Genomic DNA, 19,932 nt, shown 5'->3' on the forward strand with positions numbered 1-19,932 from the left:
CAGCCATTGGACAATAATTACGTTATACAGTTTTAGACTAACAGCCTTGTGTATTAACAAAAACTACGCAACTTGGACATGAAGGGAAAACCGGCGTTTCCATTGGACCCAAACAGGGCCACATGGATAAATCATGGGAACCCCCCCGAGCAAGATACCTACTTTAAAGTCACTGAGAAGAGACACACTCCGGAGGACCTCAAGCACCTCCTGAAAGGTGGCGCACACTGTACAGGCAGCTAGCGTGGCCGTTTGATTGGTCTTGGTGCCACGCAGTTGCTGAGAGACCCCGAAAAAGCTGCCCCCTACAGCGGGGTCCGAAGCCGCTGAAGTTCCAGATCAGATCCTCCGCCCGCCCGCCCAGCGCAACGCGGTTTAGTGGCTTCGACGCCCCCCCAAGGAACATGTGAACAGCCTCAACGTCCCACCGAGGCGCCCATCCCACGTGGGGACGCGAGACAGTGACGACATCTTCGTCGCCTGCACCGTCCACTTTGACTCAGCCCGAGATTTTGCCCTGACCGGCGGCTGAGACTTATCCGGACTGCACTTCACTTCAACCCACCCCCCCATTTCAGAAATTCACCATGCCGCCCAAGGAGGAGCCTCAGGCCAAGGCCGGTGACAAGTCGGTCAAGGTCAAGGAAGAGGAGGCAGAGGACCAGGTGCAAGAGAAATTCTCGCCTGAAGAAGAGGCGGTAAGCTGCACACCTCCCACAGTCCCTTCGTGAGCATCTCATTGCTCGGGATTTCATCGCGCCATGTTTGCGCCATTGAGCCGTCGTCCAAAGCTTCTCATACAGCTAGGATGAGAGACTTCGGGCTGGATACGGCGAGCTCATAATGGGGCCGAATGAGAACGCGCTGCCGCCGCCGCCACCTGCTCCCCTGTTAAGCTTCCTCACTAACATCAACCCAGTCCCTCCTGGCCGAGTCCAACGCCAGCAAGACCGAGGCCAACGCCCTTTTCTCCTCGTCAAAGTACGATGAGGCCATCACCAAGTACGACGAGGCCGTCGCCTCCTGCCCCAACTACCTGGACTACGAGCTCGCCGTCCTGCGCTCCAACATCTCCGTCTGCCACCTAAAGCTCGAGCAGTGGAAGGACGCCATCTCCAGCGCCACCGCCGCCGTCAGCGGCCTGGACCGCATCGAGAAGGAGGCTGCCCTCGAGCAGGAGCGCCGCGACAAGCTCAAGGCCGAGGAAGAAGACGTCGAGGATGAAATCATCAGCTCCGGCGCCGCCACAGCCGCCCCCGCCCCGCCCCCGGGAGAGGACTTGGAGGAGCTCGCCCGCCGGAAGCGCGCCGACGACGTCCTGCGCATCCGGGCCAAGGCGCTGATGCGGAGGGCGCGGGCCCGGAGCGAGGAGGGCGGGTGGCAGAACCTCGCCGGCGCCGAGGAGGACTACAAGACGCTGTCCAAGATGCCCAACCTGGCCCCCGCCGACCGCAAGATCGTCCAGACGCAGTTGCGCGTGCTGCCGCCGCGGACCAAGGCCGCGCAGGACGCCGAGACGGCCGAGATGTGGGGCAAGCTCAAAGACGTATGTTGAATGTCCCCCTTCCCTCCCTTGTTTCCCCCCAGGGTGGTTTTCTGGCGGCTAATACGTGTTCGTGTGTTGCTAGCTGGGCAACGGCATCCTCAAGCCCTTTGGCCTGAGCACGGACAACTTCCAGATGGTCAAGGACGAGAAGACGGGCGGCTACTCGATGAACTTCAACCAGGGCCAGGGCAAAGAATAGACATGGGCTCTACCTTCGTCCGTCGGTCTCTTCAGATGCGATAAATCATGTGAAGTACGGTACTGGTGGAAACCTCGGAAGTCAGCATTAATAACAGTCAATTTCGGGCACCAAACTCATCACCTCCATAGACCATGCGTCTCTCACTCATATACATAGACCTAGCCATAGAGTTTGGCCGCTTTACCAAGGTTTACTATATTTGCCTGCAACTTTAATATCATTATAACGTACACCGGGCTGAATTCCAGATCGACGTCATGGGCAATCGACTGGAAGTGCGTTTCGGATGTCATGTTGATGGTCGATTGTAGATTGCTATTCTTATCGAGGCCTGTTATTAGTTGTTGGTCACTTCAAGTGAGCTATACTCCTCAAGTGCATTCTACAGCCAAGTGAGTCAAGTGCATGATGCGTTGTAGGTTCATAAAACCTTGTGGGCTCATAAAGTACTGAATGGGCCCAAGGTACCCGGCGGATATAGAACATACGGATATGGGTATACGCATATAGAGCATGCGGTATGCGCTGGACGCAGATCGACACATCGATGGCTTGGTTATATATCAGGTTCCACCTTTCGTCCAAAGGGGCGGGCGAGAGGGAGAACATGTCGGCATGCGGAGACTAGTGTGGAAATGGCCCGCGAGGGGTTGGCAGGGGGGCCTCCAGCAGCAGCCGGCGACCAATACCATTCGAAGATGTAAAGCTTCAAAGGACAAGCAATGAACTAGAGGTGGCCGAGCATGTATGCAGTCGTCATTTCTGGCTGCGATCTCGTTTTGGGCTTGTAGAGAAAAAAATAACAATGGCGAGGCTTCGGCGTAGCCAGTGTGTGTATCACGTATGTTTTCACCTGGCTGCCAGCGACGGGGTGGTGGGGAAGCGGGAGAGCAGGCTCCCACGCCCCGGCCCGCCCGAACGTGTCCGGACCCCTCCCGGACGCGCCCGTATGTGGGGCGCATCCGGCCGGTGGCCGGTGCAGTAAGCTGCGCCAAGCAGCGTCGCACTCGAGCAACCTATCCGCACGTATCGGTAAGCATGACGACACGCCCGAGTTTGGCAATAACATGTAGACCAACCGTCATGGTTGCACCGCATCAGCAGCCAAAGTAGCACTGTCAGCCAAGGACAGCTCCAGGCAGACGAATCCCTATCGTTTCGCAGACCCCTCACCCGACCCGACCCTCCGTTTGGAACGGCTCCTCCATCCACTCAATCGCCGAAGGACCAGGGAAGGCGCGTAGGAGATAAACTCGCCCCCTCGGTCGGCGTTTACCAAAGGGTGGGGGACGATCCCTCCCCGGATCGCCAGCACCACCCACGTCAACAAAGGCCCGGGTACGCCCACTTACATGCAAGCCCAGTGGTGGGAACGGGACAAGCAACGCCCAAGACGATAAATGCAAACAAGCCTGTTTTTTCCCCCCTTCTCCAAATCCGTAAACTCCGAGTCCAGATAGATCGTGTCGCTTCTTTGCCGATTTAAAGACGTTGAGTGACCGCCCGTATCAGGCTCCTTCCCCAGCTCTCCAAAGCCATCCAAGTCTTCCACCACAACAACCCTCTCTCTCAACGTCCACCTCACGCACACGCACACCAGCACCAACATGGCACCCCTCGACGGAAAGACGGCAATCGTCACCGGAGCATCCCGCGGCCTCGGCGCCGGCATGGCCCTCGAACTAGCCCGTCAAGGCGCATCCGTAAACCTCCCCCTCCCACCTCCATCTCCACATTGAACCCCCCTCCAACTAACACGCAAACCCCCGCAGGTAATGCTCCTCTACACCTCCCCCTCGAGCGCCGCCAAAGTCGACGACCTCATCGCCCAAATCACCGCCCTCCCGCACAAGCCCTCCGCCGCGGCGTGCAAGGCGGACCTCTCCTCGGCGTCCGCGCCGGCCGCCGTCCTCGCCGCCCTCGACGCCTGGCGCGGCCCGGACTCCCGCGTCGACATCCTCGTCAACAACGCCGCGGCCGAGATCAACGCGCCGCTCGGCGCCATCACGACGGACAAGTTCGCCGCCGTCTACGACGTCAACGTGCGCGCCCCGCTGCTGCTGACCCAGGCCCTGCGCCCGCGCCTCGCCGCCGAGGGCGCCCGCATCGTCAACGTCGGCTCCGTCGGCGGCCGCATGGGATACCCCGGCATGAGCCTCTACTTCTCGTCAAAGGCCGCGATCGAGGGCCTCACGCGCGTCTGGGCCGCCGAGCTCGGCGCCAACGGCACCACCGTCAACTGCGTCGCCCCCGGGCCCGTGCAGAGCGAGATGCTCGACAACATCCCCCGCGACCTCGTCGAGATGCAGAAGAAGCAGACGCCCGTGCAGAACCGCTTCGGCACGGTCGAGGAGGTCGCAAAGATCGTCGCGTGGCTGGCCTCGCCCGATAGCTCGTGGGTCAGTGGGCAGGTCATCTCTGCCAGCGGTGGCTCGGCAATGTATTGAGGAGGCGAGCTTCAACGAACCCTCGTTATCCCCTACACGCATGGGTGGCATGATGGGGTTTTCTGTTGGTCTACTGACCTGGGGAAACAAGAGTAAAAATGGAAAATAAAATCCTTGTTCTTTACTTTCCTCATGAATGTACCGCAGGGATACGGATATCAAAACTCACTCTCCATGTCGGCAATGTAATCAAGCAGCCATAGCGGAAGCCGCACATGTAGCATCAGCATGTTTCAACAGGTGACGGAATCGTCCGCAACATCAACAAGTCTTGTTCGTATGGGTATTATTTCTCTTCCTCACTTGTGTAGTCTTTTGTTTTAAGCACCATCGGCGGCAGCCTTGGCAGCCTCCTTCTCCTTCGCCTTGGCCGCCTTCTTCTCGTCAATCTGCTTCTGCTTCTCCAGCTTCTTGAGCTGGTTCTTGGTCAGCTTGCCGTCGCCACCCTCGGCGGCCTCGGCGCCCGCGGCGGTGTTCTCGCGAATGGGCAGGGAGTTGAGCATCTCGGAGCTGCCCCAGACAAGCGGTCTCCTGGACATGAACAGGTCGACGGTGCTCTCGTCGACCTTGGCCCTCCTCTCCTGGAACCCGGTGCAGAACTTGGCCAGCTCCTCGGCGCATCTGTGTATTCCGTTAGTCTCAGAGTGCTTATCTGAAAGGGTGTCACATGTGTGGATGGGACCGACCTCTTCTTGATCTCACCAGTGAGCAACTGTCCTGTGCGGTAGTCCTCGCGGATCTTGGCGAGCTCCACATCGTCTTCGAGGAAGAAGCGGAGGTATTGGTAGCTGACGTCGACTGCATCAACAAGTTAGCGCCATATCCCATACCGCTCCTTGGAAACAATCTTGTCCCTACCATCGGGGTCGGCGCCCTCGGCGCGCTGCTGCTCGGCCGTATCCTTGCCACCGCTGAAAGCGTACTTGTTCATCTTGTTCTGGATCTTCTTGGGGCTGTCGTTCATGAAGATGGCGCTTGACTCAATTGAGGCGGACATCTTGGAGCCGGGGCCCTGGAGGGCGTCGAGGAAGCGGCAGTGGATCAGCGAGGGCTTTGCGTAGCGCAGGCCGGCGGCGCAGTCTCTCGTCACGCGGAAATAGGGGTCTATCTTCTTGTTAGTCGAAGACTTTCAATAGGGGGGCGGAGAGACGCACCCTGGTCAATGGCACACGGAATGAGGCAGGGGATCTGTGTCGTCTTCTCCTCGTCCTCGCCAAAGATGTGAGGGAAGGAGTTGGCAAAGGCAGAGCTGGCTTGGATGCTGGCGAAGTGGACCTTGCCAATGTTGGAGCTGTCGTCGAAGCCGAAGACGGCCTTGGCGGTGTTGACGGTGATTCTCTTGGCCACACGGGTGATGTTCCTGTCGCGAGGTGTCAGCTTCCCATTTGACAGGCACAATGTTCAAGGGCGGACTGACTTGTAGAAGGGGCCGCCCATGTAGTCGTAGTCGGAGAAGATGAAGGTCCGCTCGGGGTTGAAGCCAATGGCAATGCTGCGAGATGTCAGAATACCCAACCCTCCCTCGACCTTTTCGCACTCACATGTCCTTGGCGTTCTCTCTTGTGTAGTGCTGGACCTCCTCGACGGTTCTCTTCTCGGAGAACAGGAACTTCTCGTCTGCGAACCTCCCGTTAGCCATACGCTCCCCGGGGCGAGATTGGGTTTCTCACCATCAGTCATCATGATCTGTACTCAAGTTAGCGACCAAGCCCCGTGTTTTAAAAAGCCTCCAGGACGACATACCACAAGCGGCGCATCGAGAACATCGGACAACCACTTCGTGAACTGGAACGGGATGGCGTGGCCAATGTGCATGCTGTCAGAACTCGGTCCACGTCCTACGCAACACCTCGTCAGCTCAGTTCATCCTACACCCTCCACTCCTTCCCCTGTTTTCGTCCCCCCCCCCCTCTAACTCTGGAGATATTCCTGAGAATACGCACCAGTGTAAATGAAGAAGGGCTGCTTCTTCTCGTAGCGGTCGAGGATGAGATCGAGGTCACGGTGAGAGAAGACAATCTGGCGGCGCATGAAGTGGTGAGGCTTGTGGCCGGTCACGCGCTCGAAGCGCTCGAGGAGGGCATCCTCAATCAGCTTCGTCCCGAACTCGTCGACAATTTTCTATTCGGGAAGAAGCCCCTCCAGTCAGCACACCGACTTGCCAATCGTCCTCCAGAGACCAAAGAGGGGATGGGGGGTTTCGAACCTTGTAGTCAATCGCCTTGACCTTGCCGTCCGAGCCAACCTATTTTCCCCACGCGTGTTAGCCCATGTGCCCCCTCCGCCTCGTCGATTGAACGGCGCGATGCCAGAGCGAACCCACCTCGCCGGACACGTTCCAGGGGTCGACCTTCTGGCCGCCGGAGGCGGGCGCATCGCCGACGGCTTCGGCGGGGACGGACGTGGTCGGCGCTTCGGGTGCGGAAGCCATTGTGGTCGGTTGGGGGGGGTGTAGCGTGCTCGGTAAGGAGGAGGAAACGGGAGTGAGTCGTAGCCGGAAGTCAATGGTTCAGTTATGACTCTCGCGGGGCTCGGTGGCTTAGGGGGGAACGGAGCTTTCTGGCCAAATTTCCCGAAAAAGGTGAGTCAATGGAGGGGTGAGGGGTGTGGGAGCGGCTAAAGCTCGGTGGGTACCCCGCTACCCCGCATACACCGAGCTTGGGACGCGTGAGTCTCGGTGAGAGCTCGGTGAGTCACTAGGAGAATCCAGCACAAACGACACCATTTCGCATAGTCCCATGTACCACTAGGCCGTGTAGGCGGGGGTTTCAGACGCTAAGGAGGTCCAAGGGAGGCACCTCTGCTTCAAGCAAGTACAGATTTCATCACATCTTTAGGGCAATCAAAGGGTCCATTCCCGAGGACTCTCGGTCCAGTAATGAGTAACGAGCACTCGAAATTGGTGCTCTTGGTATTAATGCATTATATCCACGTAATTCGTTTGGTTCATTCCGTATCCATCCTCCGTCTCTTGTCCTTTCTTTAGCCACACCGCGCCCAATTAGGTGTAAATACTCTCCGTGATCTGGTTCACCTGCAGTCCCTTTTCGGCCATCTCGGCGTCTCGCAAAAAGTCCAGCGGGAACCACACGAGATGGCCCTTGATCTGGTCAATCTTCTTTCGCGCATCCGCGGCGGGCATGAACTGGTCAAAGATGTGGCCAGCCTTGACGCCCTTGGGCGGCAGATATCTATCATAGTCGTCAAATGTTTTGACTGAGAGGTGTTAGCTTGGCTCGATTTCTAGGGGTGGCGCGAGATACTCACTGTGGTCATCGGGGTCGGAATGGAAGAGGTGCCTGTACAGTTCCGTGTTTCTGGTGGCGTTGCCCGTCCACATGTCCCACAGCTCATCATTCATGGGGTCCTCGACAAACTTCCAAGTCTCGTCTCGGTCCCAAGGGTCGTTGGGCGAGTGGCCCGGCGGCTGGGCATTGGGGTCCTTGGATCCGTCCAGGTCTTGCGCCGGGAGGAGGCCAAGGTGTTCGCGCCATAGGTACCGTCGCAGAGAGGTTGCGTGCCACCCTGCCTCGTACGGTTGGCCGTCCATGGTGCTGGGAACGCGCTTTGTGTCTTCCATGACAATACTTAACTCGCTGTCGTGGTAGCCCAGCTGGCTTCGGTCGTTCAAGTTGCTGGAGCCGCACACGACGATGCGGTCGTCCACGATCAGCAGCTTCGAGTGGATGTAAAGCTCCTCCTGAATCCAGTTTCGAATTTCGGTCTCGGGATCTTCATCGTCCCACGGCTCATCTTCAATGCTGCCAGAGTTGGCCATTGCGTGGTGGGCAACCGAGAATTCACCCTTGATTTCCTTGTCGCCAAGGCTCTGCTCAAATCTCCGCTTGGCATCCTTCTGCTCCTGAGCCTCTTGTGCTCTGCCCTGGCTGCTTTGTTCCAATTTGCCGCCCATGTGCGCATCGCGTTCCTTCTCAGTCGGATCTTGAATCCCGTGGATGCCTCCGCCCATGACTTCCTCGGCTTGCGCGCGCTGAACGTCCGCGTATTTGACTCCAGTGTCCTTTTCGCGCTTGTCTACCGACGATGTTCTGTTCAACCGGTCGTAGGAGCGGAGGTTGAAGAAGAAAATATGGTTTCTGGGATCCACACCCTGGGCCTTGACCTGCTCAAAGATGGAGTGCTCGCCACGGCAGATTGACTTGTACTGGTAGTCCATGATGGCTCGGGTGCCCGTTGCGGCGTCATCTCGAAGGTCGCCGGCGAAACCGGGAATGGCGGGGATGAGGATGATGACTCGGAACTTGCGGCCCTCCTTGCCGGCCCTGACAACGGCGTCAACGATAGACCGACCGATGGTGTTGTGAATCGGTGTCTGCTTGTCGCCTGTCGCGGTGATGAAAAACTGGTTCTCGATGTAGACAAAGTGCTCGGCCTTGCTGATGATCTCGGAATAGGCGTTTTGGATCGAATGGTCAGTCAGGATGCCGCTAGACCAGTCGGCACTGGATCGAACAATCTGCGCATGCATGGTTCCGTGGTTGGCTTGCAAGTTCTGCATGCTTCGCTCCTCAAGGGGGTGAGTGATGTATTCTCCAACGGGATGCTTGGGCCGCTGGACTCCAACAAGGTCCTCGTCCTCGTCCAATCGACCACGCAGCTGGATCCAGTCGAACCGCTCGTCGCGTTTGTACTTGTCGCGCTTCACAAAGTTCCAGCGCAGAACAAAGTGCTCGGCAATGTCGTAGACGCATGGGCCAATGACGCCCATGGAAACGTCATGCCAGGGCATGCGGCCGTACTCGGCCTTGCTCAGCTCGTTCTGCTTCCAGTCATCGACTTTCTGGAAGTCCATGATTCTGTTGTTGTTGAAATCTTGGCCTGGCCAGACCTCATTCTGGACGCCCTCCGGGTGCGCGTCGGCCAGAGGATGGGTGTGGTTGTCCCAGCGGCCGAAGCAGAGATCCAGGCCTCCGATGAAGGCCATGGCATAATCGATGACGATGAACTTTTCGTGGTGAGCCCAGTAGAATGTCATGTCGGCGCCGTTGGACAGGACATTATGGTCGGGGTGTCTCATAATCTTGATGTTGCCGTAGCCCGGAGAGCCCTCGGGGCAGAGCGCCTGCAGCGCATGCTTGGTGTGGGCGGAGTTGCAGGTCAGGGCGGCCTCGACCTCGCGGTAGACAATGATGTAGATCTGCACTCCCGCCTCGGCGCGTCGCTTCAGGACCTGATCCAGCCTCCATTGTTGGTTGTAGTGGGGTGGGCGGCGCAGGAACAGCTCAGGCGACAGCCACCAGTCGCAAATGTAAATTGTGTCTTTGGCTGCCTCGAGAGCCTCGGACACGGCCCAGAAGTAGTCGCGGCCGTCGACATACCACTTGATGTCGTTTCCGTCGCGCTCAGGGAAGAAGGACTTGAAGCGGTGCTCCTCGCCGATCTTGGTCCGCTTGTTGTCGGTGGCCTTTTCGTGTTCCTCGTCGTGGCGGTGGTTCGTGTTGAACTGGGGCGCATTGTCAACCATTTTGCTCGCGCAAGAGAATGGCGAACCGGAGAGGAAAGTCAGTGGGAGCTTACGAGGTTGGCCAGCTTGCCAATCTGGTGCTTCTTGTGCACAAGGTGGACCTTGGCGTCATGGAGATGGGTTCCCTCGAGCTTCTCTTCGAGCTCGCGGAAGGGCTTCTTCAGCTTGTCCATGAAGCCGCCGCCGCTGCTCTCCTCCTTGTGGCCATGGTCGCTTGTGGTCATGAGCCCCATGGTCGCGGAGGGGTGGGACGGGTATCGAGTCTACGGTACGCAAGCTGGCGGTGGGATCTAGGTCACGAATCCGAGAGATGCGGAATGGAGGGGTATCAAAGTATGCGTACGTGGGGTGGAACGAGTGGTGGGGAGAACAAGCGGGAACAGGGAGCTTATGCTTGAGGAAGGGTTTGGGAGGAGAAGGCAAGACGGAAGAGTGGGAAAGGGAACGGCGCGAGGGCAAAGCTTAAGGAAAAGCTTGAAACCCAGGCTATGTCATCTGCAGGAGGAGGGAGGCTAGAGAGACAAGGCAATGGCGAGGTAGCTGGACCGGAAGCAGGATTGCAACAAGAAAAAAGTGTGGGCGCGACGCTGGGACCGGGGCCGAGACGAGTGCGACGTTTTGGTGGTGAGACAGGCGCGGACAAAGCCAGAGAGTGAGTGGTGCTGGGCCTGGCCGGTACACTACCTACCTACCTACACTGACTGCGTTGTCAGCTAGAGGCGGGGCATCTGACGATCGGCTGTGTCGAACGAGTCGGGTCTTGGGGCTGGCATGGGCATGGCAACGTTCCAACGACTCCTCCGATGCCTGTGCCTTTCATGTACATGTGGTGGTCCTGATGCAAGATTCCATCCAGCCCTTGCTTGCCTTCAGGCACGCCGCCAAATCCGGTCAAGCTCACCTCAACCCTACATCCGCCAAGAGAGGGGAGAGAGAGGCAGAGGCCACTCGACGAGAAAGGACTCCGACGGTAAAGGCGAGAAGAGAGAGAGGCCCAGGACATGCAAAGCCGCGCGTCTTGCATCTCCTTGGCCAGCCATTGAGCATTGGGGCCAGCCATTGTTGAATTGCTGGTTGGGAGCTGTTTGTGTCCATCTCGGCTCGGCCAGGAGCTCGCGTGCGCCGGGGAGCCAGGCGTTGGCGCTGGCGCTGGCGCCGTATCAGTTTTTTTTTAAACCAGGCATTGGACCGGATTCACCGGACCCAGCCTCTACCTGCTGCCATTCGGTGGCTGCCTCTTCTCCAGTCTCTGCTCCGTCAGTGTTTGGCGAGCTGGAGAGGGAGAGAAGGCAGTGAGAAACAACGTAAAAAGAACGAGTGCCCCGCGTTCGATGCGCCTGTGGCAGGGAAGGACCAGTTAGGCATTGGTCAAAGCCACGCCCTCACTGGTGCAGAGCTGGCAGGAAGGTGGGCTGCTACTTTATTTTTGTCTTGACGTCATTCGACAACACGTACCTGGCCTCGCGATTGGCCGAGGCGGTCGGACGTGGGTCCCTATCGATAAGGAGCGGCGGCCGAGGCTGGGAGCCGAAACATGCTGCAACCGCTGCAACATTCCAGCCTGCTTCTTCCCACGAGGTGAGAGCTAGCTGGGCCAAGCTGAGCCATCCATTGCCTTGCTGAGCTCCCGTGTCTCGAAGCACGGCAGCTGCCCAGAAGGAAACATACAGCACGGCCCAGTGCCGAGTCCCGTCTTGTCCTTGTCATCGGACGGCGTGTCACTCCACGGCGCCGTTCAGCCTGCTTTGCTTAGCATTGGCAACTGCAACTTAGCGGGAGCCCGAACTTGGCTGGAGCGAGCTTCGGTGTCATTGCTCCGTGACGTCACGCCACCGCCCATTGGCCTCGGGAACTGCTGGTGCATCCACGCCCGTCTCTATCCTGGCTTGCAAAATGCCCAAGGGAACAGTCCGAACGTCCGCTCTTGTTGAAACGGAAGCTTATTTCCAGGAGCCAGCTGACCACTGCAGCGGGCGGTCCAGTAGCCAAATGGAACATCGACACCCATATCCATGGCGTGTTGGTCTGCCTGCATTGCACCATGGAGTTGATGCCATTGAAATTATCTAATATTGTCGGAAGAACCCAATTGAGGAGCTCAAAGCGAAGAGAGTCCGTTGCCATGTTTCAACTTGCTGTCTTGTTCCTGGGAACCTGCCTTTTTGGGGTGGCCGCTGCTGAATGATGGCAGAGGCAGATAAGTGGTCGGTTGGCCTACGAGTCGGAATGCCCTCAACCCATCTCATTTTAAAGTTTTCACCATCTCTGCTTGTTTACACACTTCTTTCGGCCTGTCAATTCGGTGCTTATTGCCACGAATGGGGCCTGAAATGCAAGACCTGACCAGGACAGTGAGGCATAGACCCCCCTACCCCGAGTTGATCGGCTACGGCCTTCTTCTGCTGAGGGCCACGAGGGCGTAAGGCCCTGGCTTGGCAAACGATCTACCAGATCCAATCGTGATGCACACACGTGCCTCCAGGGTTCCTGGTTACACGTGGTCAATCGTTGACATTTTTTGTCTCTACCGTCGAGGAAACAGATCACCGCACGTGAGTATGTGCCTCTGAGACAATGTCTCTTTGTCTTGCATTGCATCCAAAGGCCAGAGTAAGACACACACACGCATTTCATATATGCCTTGCCCGATGTACATCTACTCTGTGTCACATTCGCTTTTACGTCGTCCAAAGACAGTTCAGTGGAACACCAGGGCCCGGATGTCGATGCTCTGCCGGCTCTCCATGTCGTCCATCTCCGGGTCCCGGAACGCACAGTGCGCCGCCCGCCTGACGACCGATTTATCCGAGTCGAAACACTTGATCAGCAGCGGCTCGTCCGGCCCCTGCTTGTTCTTGTAGTACCACCGGTGCGCCGGGTTCGGCTTGATGGTCCACGTCTCGGCACGGTGCCTCGGGTAGATGATGGCCGCCCCGACAAGGTCCTCCTCCGCCACTGTGTTCCCGTCGGCAACGGCCAGAGGGTCCTTGTGGACCGTCCGGATGGGTCGCCAGAGATTGATGATTTGGAAGCGGCGCTTCAGCAGCTCATCGGCCTCGTCGCCGAGGTGGTGCCTGGCCATCATGATGGCGCCGTCATACGACTGGTCGACGTGGGCCTTGTGTAGCGGCCCGCGGTGCTCCGTGTTGCGCTCGCCCAGGCTGTGCCAATTGGCGGGCCCGCGGCGGATTTGGTGGTTGAAGATGACGACTCTGCTGGCTCCCGTGCTAGCTCGACGAGGACCCTGGTGAGCATGGGTTCTCGAGCGTGGCCCACTGCCATTTACAACAACCCTTACACCGCCCGATGCCGCCCACTCGGGCCGGCAGCTTCACAAATGAAGTGCAACTCACATTTCCTTGTACAGCCGTTCCATCTCGGGGTAATACTGTGCCCTGACCCGGTCCTCATCTGTAAAGTCCGTCTCGACACTTGCGTGGCGGATGTACTGGAAGCCGTGGCTGTCCAGGGTGTACTTGTCCTCCTCGCCCGTGACATCGGTCACGGTCATGGTGCGAGGCGTCATTTTCCTCTCATTTGTGACTTTTTGACTGGAGCAAACGAAGACATGAGCATGGGAACAGTGAACTGGCATGACGGCTTCCGACATGACACGACGACTGAAAAGCGTCTTACCCCCCTACGATGATTGGGGTCGGAGGGGATCCGTCGCCAGGGTCGTCGTAGTAGTTGATGGTGGTGACAACAGTACGTCGCCCCCGTCCCTCGGCGTCTGCGGGCTTTGGCTGTGCCGTGTCCGGCAGAGCTTGATGTTGTGTCGTCCCCACAGCCATTGCGATGTTTCTCTTTCTCTTGAGGTGAGCTCGTCCCAAGGTGGAGAGGAGAGTGAATAGAGATAGATAGATGGCCCTGGGTCGGAGACGAGGACACGGTTCGTCCCGCTCTGCAGCTCTGCAGCTCTGCTTAAACTACCGGTAGACGTGTCTTTTGCAAGATGGCGAGGTCGGGGGTGGAAACACGCAAATATCAAATATCAGACGAAGCCACGTTGGTGCAATCCAGGAACGCGACGAGGAGCCTCTCTCTGCTCGATAAGGGCCTGGGAGACGTGGAAGGGTAGACCCTGAGCTTAGCCGGCGGCACGGCAGAGGGAAGAGGCCCGACTGGCCGGAGCTCCGCAGTCTCCTTTTTCCGCGACCCCGCGGTGCACCGTGGTGTATGCGTCCATGCACCGTGGCCGCTGAGGGCGGTGACGTGCGTGCTGGGGGGGTTCTGGGAATGAGCAGGAATGAGGGGTAATCTAACTGGCACTGTACAGCGTATCAGAGAACGGGCGACCACTATTAGACCCTCCCACTCCACTGTGACAGCTGAGGCCTAGTTCAGGTCCATCCAGGTCCAGTCCAGTGGCATTGCTCCAGTGGGGCCCAGGACCGCCTGAGGTCCCCGCCGCGAGTGGTGCCAATTCCCCCAAGCTGCGTCGTGCGTGGCTCTCTGCTTGACCGCCCTCGATCCCCGGCCCTGCTGCTGTCCCGCCCGGTCCAGTACAGCTTGGGAACTCTCCCTTTGCCTTCTACATACATCATCCTCTTCCCCAATCCTCCCACATCTCCAAACAACCAGACAGCAAACCAACAAGCTCAAAATCAGACACAATGGCAGCTCAGATCCCCCCCGGCGGCACCTACCTTGACACCTTCAAGAAGTCCTTTGTTGACGTCCCCGTCGACGCCGACAAGGAGAATGCCATCGCCACCTCCGACTTCCTCGATGCCGCCGAGTCTCTGACCACCATCTTCGGTACGTTCGCATGCCACCTTGGCAGAGTCGTTGGCGCACAACCTCTTCAATGGCGCTTTCTTCTAACAAAAGCCTCCTCTTCTAGATGCCTTGGGTGGTGTCGCTTTCGGCCCCGTCAAGAACGACATGGGCGGCAACATCAAGGTACTACTGCGCCCCTCCTGCTTCAGAGACCCCTTTCTGCTCTTTGCCAGAACCTCCCTCTCTTCATCCCTTGACGTCGGAGCTCGGCCGACACGACGCAACCGACAATGCCCCCAATGTCGAAAAGAGCAAAGGCTAATCTATTCTTACCTTGCAGAAACTCCGTGAGCGCCTGCTGGCTGCTCCCGCCGAGTCTGCCAACCTGCAGGATCTCGTCAAGAACGAGCTGGCCACCAAGAAGCACGTCGCCACCGAGGGTCTCCTCTGGTTGACTCGGTAAGCACAGTCCCATCCCATACACACAAGCACACAAAGGAGCAACAACGGAAGCTGACGGGCCTCTCTTTCAGTGGTCTCGAGTTCACCTGCATCGCCCTCAGCCAGAACGTCGCCAAGGAGTCCGAGGAGCTCTCCGAGTCCTTCCGCAACGCCTACTCGACCACCCTCAAGCCCCACCACAGCTTCCTCGTCAAGCCCATCTTCAGCGCCGCCATGAGCGCCTGCCCCTACCGCAAGGACTTCTACGCCAAGCTTGGCTCCGACCAGGCCAAGGTCGCTGCCGAGCTCCGCGTCTACCTCGCCTCCCTCGAGAAGATTGTCGGCATCCTCAAGGGCTTCCTTGCCAGCAAGGACGCCAAGTGGTAAGCGCGGCGCTTCAGTGTCAACGCAGAAGGAGAAAAACAAAATAAAGAAACAAGAACGAAAATGACGATATGATGGGAGGAACAACATGTTCATGTCATTGTCAGCTACGGTGCGAGTCCATCGTCAGCCATGAGCCAGTTCACGCAGCCTAGAAATGAATTACGCCCTCAAAGCTTGAATAGGGCGTCCTTTGATCCACTTGATTCGACTCAATGAGGTCGTGTCCGAACAATGTTCCTTGCCATCCATTGATACCAGCCACCGCTCTCGCTGCTTATATGCCACGGCCTACGTTGCAACGTATAAAGTCCAAAGTGCCCGACCTGATGGCAGCTTTTGGCAGTACCGACTGAAATACCAATTAGCATCTAACGTACACTTCAAGATTTCCCAAAAAGACAAGCTTCGCCAAACCAATACTGACACCGCGACATGTCACTGCCACTTCCCCCCAGCGCCCAGGACAAATTTGAAATTACCCTGCCTCCCGAGCTCTACATCATGATTGCTGAAGAACTGGGCAAGGAAATCGATCGAATGAGGGCGAATGGGGGAGATTTGAACGATCATGGCCAGGATAACGGTGGAGGTGCGAACCAAAACGACGACGATGCTGTCACCCGAGTCGACTGGGTCGTTTCCTACATGCAACAAATGCTTCCGACAAGCTCCATGCTGAACGTGAGCATGGTCAACAAATACTTCCGTGAGAAAATCCTTGGCATTGCTCTTCGATGGGACGCGCAGAGTGAAAATCCCAAGGCCATTTACCATGCCGCTGTAAACAATCACACGAAGCTTCTCAAGCATGCTCTGGCGCAACAGGGCGCCAAGCCAAACCATGCGCCACATGGATTCGGACTATCCGGCTGGACGCCGCTGATGATGGCCGCATGGAGAGGACACCTAGAAGTCGTGGAGCTACTTATACAGGCGGGCGCTGAAGTTGAACAGGGCGGGACTTGGGAATGGTCTTGGCGAGCAGGCTCGTTTGTCGAGAGTCCTACAACCATGCTCATGAACGCGATGAGCTTCAACCTGCTACCGTCCTTCACGGCCCTTCATTGTGCCATGCTGGCTGTTCGGAAGCCCCTTGCCATCGCCAAAAGGATACTGCAAAGTGCCTCGCCTCAGTTCAATCAGAAGATAGCCGATCCGTCTGAGAAAATCTTCGCCACTGCTGTGTCTTTGAATATGGTTGACCTGGTCCGTCCGTTGATCAATCGCGGCGCGGACTTCCACCATGGCGGCGAGACAACCCATTCGATGTCGGTCCCAGTCCTTCATCATGCCGTCTCCGGCAAGATGGTCGAAACGCTGGTCCAAGCTGGGGCTTGCGTAGAAACGCCTGTTGCAGTCGGGCTCAACGCTTTGCACGCTGTCTGCCTTCGCCAGATGGATTGTGAATGCGCGGTTCGAGCGCTTGTGCATCTGGGAGTTGACGTGAATGAGGTCACTGCAGGCGGCTCGCAACGCGCCGCTCTGGTTGGCGTTCACCCGGTTCTCCGGGAAATGATCCCGCAGACAGCATTGAACATTGCCTGCAGGCAACTCAATCTTCTTCATATCCGGGCTCTCTTGGAGCTGGGCGCGAACGCGCTTGGGGCGGATCAAGACATGACCGCATACACGGATTTCACTGACGGCGAGTTTTTCCAGGTAACGCCGTTGCACGATTTGTTCCTCCCAGAGAACATCCATATTAACCCCATAGCCGGCAATGGTAACGCTCTGAGCCACACCCTCTCTGAAGCCGTCGATCTACTTTTGGGGCATGGAGGCTCGCCTGCCCTGGTGCGCAGACAGAATGTGTGCATCGGCACGGACACCAACGTTCGTTCCAAGATCGACCAATCGTACTGGGTCTACACCAGCATCCTGAGAACTAGCGATGTCGGCCGGTACACGCCATTCCAACTGTTTTTCATGCGTCCGCTAGTGGACGACGTTCAGATCCCAAACGCGATGCTGCACGCCTGCGATGACGTTAGAGAACAGCTCAACGCCCCGTTGGAGCCGTACGGGATTACCCTTCTGATAGCGCTTCTGAGCCATCGTTTTGACCACAGCTACGGCCAGGAAAACTTCTACCGGCCCAAATTGGTCGAGTGGCTTCTGGAACACGGCGCCGACCCGAACATTACCGACAAGGAAGGCATGACTCCTCTCCACTACGCCGTCTTCTGGCTCGATTTCGAGGCCGTCACGCTTCTCCTATCCTTCGGCGCGACAGCAAGTAAGTCCGATTTCAGGCCCCTCGAGGTCGCTGTAGGCCGCGTATATACAGAAGAGCATATCAAATCCGAGGTCGACGACAGCTTGTGGAAACGGATGGTGAAGCTGGTTGACACATGGGACCGTGAAAGGTACGGCCTAGCCTCCTGCGTTCGACGTTGGCAGCCCGGGAGACCGCTGCCCGTGTGCGTGCTCCCGTCGTTCGAGACCAATATGGAACCCTATGTCGATGAAGAGGAGCTGCACAGGGACATAAGGGAGGTGGGCTACATCAATGCGATGCGGCAGGAGACGGACGCCCGCAAGAGGAAGATATTCGACTGCCTGCTGCCGTACACCGGGCAACTCCGCAAGCCGGGCGGCTCGCGCGGGGACGGCGCGCACCCGGTAGCCAGCATTCTCGACTGGGCCTGCGCGACGAGCCAGCCGGAGTGGCTCGTCATGAAGCTCATCGACGCCGGTGCGCTGATGGGGGCCTCCTGTCCCGTGACGACCCACGCCACGCTGCACCCGAAGGTTTTCACCTCTGCGTGGGACCTTTGGCGTGTCAAGTTTGTGTTCCATTTTCCCGAGGTGCTCCAGGAGCGTTGAGGTGGGTGTGAGTTTTGTGCTTCGCTTTTTTGGTTTGGTCTTTCTGGCGGCTTGCTGTTTCGTCTGCTTTGCATTTGCATGGAAATGCTAGGCGTCTGGTTATTTGAAAGATCTCGGAGTTATGGACTATCATTTGTCTTTAACATTGCAAGGCGGTTGTAGTTTGACATCACGTCATTTCTTCCGACAAAATATAGCCAAATGAGTCCATATATTTTTGTGTTTTTTATTATCCCTCTCGATCTCTCAAATACTTGTGACAAGATATGAAATGGCAAAGGAAGCAGCTAGCGTACTTCGAACGACGGCCGATATCACCAAAGGAATAATTAATTAATCGCTACGTGCTAGTCTACAACATGTAGACCCCAAAACCAGGCAGCTGGTTCCAAGTTTTGGTCGTGGAGCGTCCACGATGTCATGGTCTCCGAAACAACCGAGATCGACAGGAAAGTACGTGATGTACGTGAGGCGGTTCGGCATACACGATCTACATGGCTCAACAGCCTTCCTCCCTCTCTTGTCGTTAAGAACCTAGACACGCTATTGGGTTGCGCGCGTTGGATGGTGCGCTGCCTATGCGCCCGGCGGCCTAGCTGCGCTTGGCTTTCATCATTGCCATGGCGCTGGCGAGGCCGCGAGACAGCGAGGCCAAGAGGCCAAGAGGCGCGCGTATAGTCACGAAATCGGCGAGGGATCTTTCAATGGCATAAAAAGAAGGGAGTCTCTTTACAAATACTTCAAGCCGGGGGAAGCACACACATATTGTAACGAATCCAGCGTTAGTTCATCGAAACAATCATCAAAAAGGGGGGTCATCGCACAGCACCACACGCACGTCTTGGGAATCATGTCTCCAACGTCGATAGCCCTCGCCCTCCTGGCCGCAGCGGAATTCGCAGCGGCCCAGGGTTTCTCGCAGGACCCCGTAACACGCTATCACCGCAACGCCTTTGGCCCGTACTTCATCGAAGGCGACGTGTGGGCCTCGTACTTTGACGACCCGGACTACTCGGCGTACTACCCCATCGACGGGCCCGACGTCTCGGGGCCGTACCCCGGGGGAGGGACCGGGAGCTGGTCCGTATCTGTCGCGGTGCAGAACGGCATCCCGCTCCGCGAAGCCCGCGAGTCGCAGGTCAACGGCGCCGACCGGGACAAGTTTATCGCCGGGACCAGGGTCACGCTGAACCCTCCCACCGAGCTTCTCACGGATAACGACGACGACGACGACGAAGCGAAGTGGCCCATGGACAAGAGCTGGCGGATCTGCTACTCGCAGTTCTCGTTCAGCACCAACAGCGCACAAATGCAGAGTCTCACCGGTGACGATGGCAGCTGCGGGACGCTGTGGGACGAGGCGTGCCTTCGGGCCATCGAGGAAAGCATAAGCGAGGAGTGGGCGAGGAACTCGAGGGACCACTGCCCGTTCACCATACCGCGGGGGTGTTCTCCCACCAACGGGTCTGGGTGGACCGCGCTGCACAACTCGATTTGGGGGGACGAGCTGGAGGCCTGGAGGGCGAGGGACTCTGGCGTCGGGGGCGTGAAGGGGGTCCAGGTGCTGGCTTGGGGATCGCAGCCTGGGGAGGAAGACGACGAGGGGAATCTACAACGGGCCAGGGGGTTTGTCACGCCGCTCATTATTGCGTTTGCGCCGGATGAGAGAAGCGATGCGAGGGAGAACAAGCCCGTCGTGAGGATTGTGTGTCCTAGGGCCAAGGAGGAGGGGGAGGTTGAGGTTGAGAGTGACGGGGCGGCTCTGGGGGTTCGGGGGGGTTTGTTGGTGCTTGCGCTGGTTTTCGGTTTTGCCTTTTGTCTGTGTTGAGTATTATTTTGGATACAGACGTGTAGATCGACATGGACTTGTAGTCTC

The 19,932-nt window shown here is 57.7% G+C and overlaps 7 protein-coding genes across 7 annotated transcripts; 4 read left to right on the plus strand and 3 right to left on the minus strand.

Annotated features, from left to right (window-relative positions):
- Positions 1 to 587: 587 nt before the first annotated feature.
- Positions 588 to 1,745, plus strand: EsH8_VIII_000324 (uncharacterized protein; the record flags this gene model as incomplete). The annotated part of the gene is made up of 3 exons (XM_083269366.1): positions 588 to 698; positions 920 to 1,546; positions 1,629 to 1,745. 3 exons carry the CDS (start codon positions 588 to 590, stop codon positions 1,743 to 1,745), a joined length of 855 nt encoding a protein of 284 aa, XP_083129134.1.
- Positions 1,746 to 3,355: 1,610 nt separating this feature from the next.
- Positions 3,356 to 4,195, plus strand: EsH8_VIII_000325 (SDR family NAD(P)-dependent oxidoreductase; the record flags this gene model as incomplete). Its single annotated transcript, XM_083269367.1, has 2 exons — positions 3,356 to 3,451; positions 3,521 to 4,195. The coding sequence occupies 2 exons, from the start codon at positions 3,356 to 3,358 to the stop codon at positions 4,193 to 4,195; spliced, it is 771 nt and encodes a 256-aa protein (XP_083129135.1).
- Positions 4,196 to 4,515: 320 nt separating this feature from the next.
- EsH8_VIII_000326 (tryptophan--tRNA ligase WRS1) lies at positions 4,516 to 6,626 on the minus strand (the record flags this gene model as incomplete). Its single annotated transcript, XM_083269368.1, has 11 exons — positions 4,516 to 4,816; positions 4,882 to 4,993; positions 5,054 to 5,299; positions 5,350 to 5,555; positions 5,613 to 5,687; positions 5,737 to 5,812; positions 5,866 to 5,881; positions 5,939 to 6,033; positions 6,139 to 6,316; positions 6,402 to 6,440; positions 6,519 to 6,626. The coding sequence occupies 11 exons, from the start codon at positions 6,624 to 6,626 to the stop codon at positions 4,516 to 4,518; spliced, it is 1,452 nt and encodes a 483-aa protein (XP_083129136.1).
- Positions 6,627 to 7,196: 570 nt separating this feature from the next.
- Positions 7,197 to 9,913, minus strand: EsH8_VIII_000327 (uncharacterized protein; the record flags this gene model as incomplete). Its single annotated transcript, XM_083269369.1, has 3 exons — positions 7,197 to 7,411; positions 7,463 to 9,659; positions 9,734 to 9,913. The coding sequence occupies 3 exons, from the start codon at positions 9,911 to 9,913 to the stop codon at positions 7,197 to 7,199; spliced, it is 2,592 nt and encodes an 863-aa protein (XP_083129137.1).
- A 2,465-nt stretch (positions 9,914 to 12,378) lies between these two features.
- On the minus strand, positions 12,379 to 13,474 carry EsH8_VIII_000328 (uncharacterized protein; the record flags this gene model as incomplete). Its single annotated transcript, XM_083269370.1, has 3 exons — positions 12,379 to 12,907; positions 13,034 to 13,231; positions 13,317 to 13,474. 3 exons carry the CDS (start codon positions 13,472 to 13,474, stop codon positions 12,379 to 12,381), a joined length of 885 nt encoding a protein of 294 aa, XP_083129138.1.
- An 822-nt stretch (positions 13,475 to 14,296) lies between these two features.
- EsH8_VIII_000329 (glycolipid transfer protein domain-containing protein) lies at positions 14,297 to 18,056 on the plus strand (the record flags this gene model as incomplete). The annotated part of the gene is made up of 5 exons (XM_083269371.1): positions 14,297 to 14,441; positions 14,527 to 14,585; positions 14,743 to 14,861; positions 14,936 to 15,226; positions 15,686 to 18,056. The coding sequence occupies 5 exons, from the start codon at positions 14,297 to 14,299 to the stop codon at positions 18,054 to 18,056; spliced, it is 2,985 nt and encodes a 994-aa protein (XP_083129139.1).
- Positions 18,057 to 18,906: 850 nt separating this feature from the next.
- Positions 18,907 to 19,884, plus strand: EsH8_VIII_000330 (uncharacterized protein; the record flags this gene model as incomplete). Its single annotated transcript, XM_083269372.1, has 1 exon — positions 18,907 to 19,884. One exon carries the CDS (start codon positions 18,907 to 18,909, stop codon positions 19,882 to 19,884), a length of 978 nt encoding a protein of 325 aa, XP_083129140.1.
- Positions 19,885 to 19,932: the final 48 nt, after the last annotated feature.

Source organism: Colletotrichum jinshuiense, chromosome 8, assembly GCF_051148585.1.
Source record: "Colletotrichum jinshuiense chromosome 8, complete sequence".
NCBI lineage: Eukaryota > Fungi > Ascomycota > Sordariomycetes > Glomerellales > Glomerellaceae > Colletotrichum > Colletotrichum jinshuiense.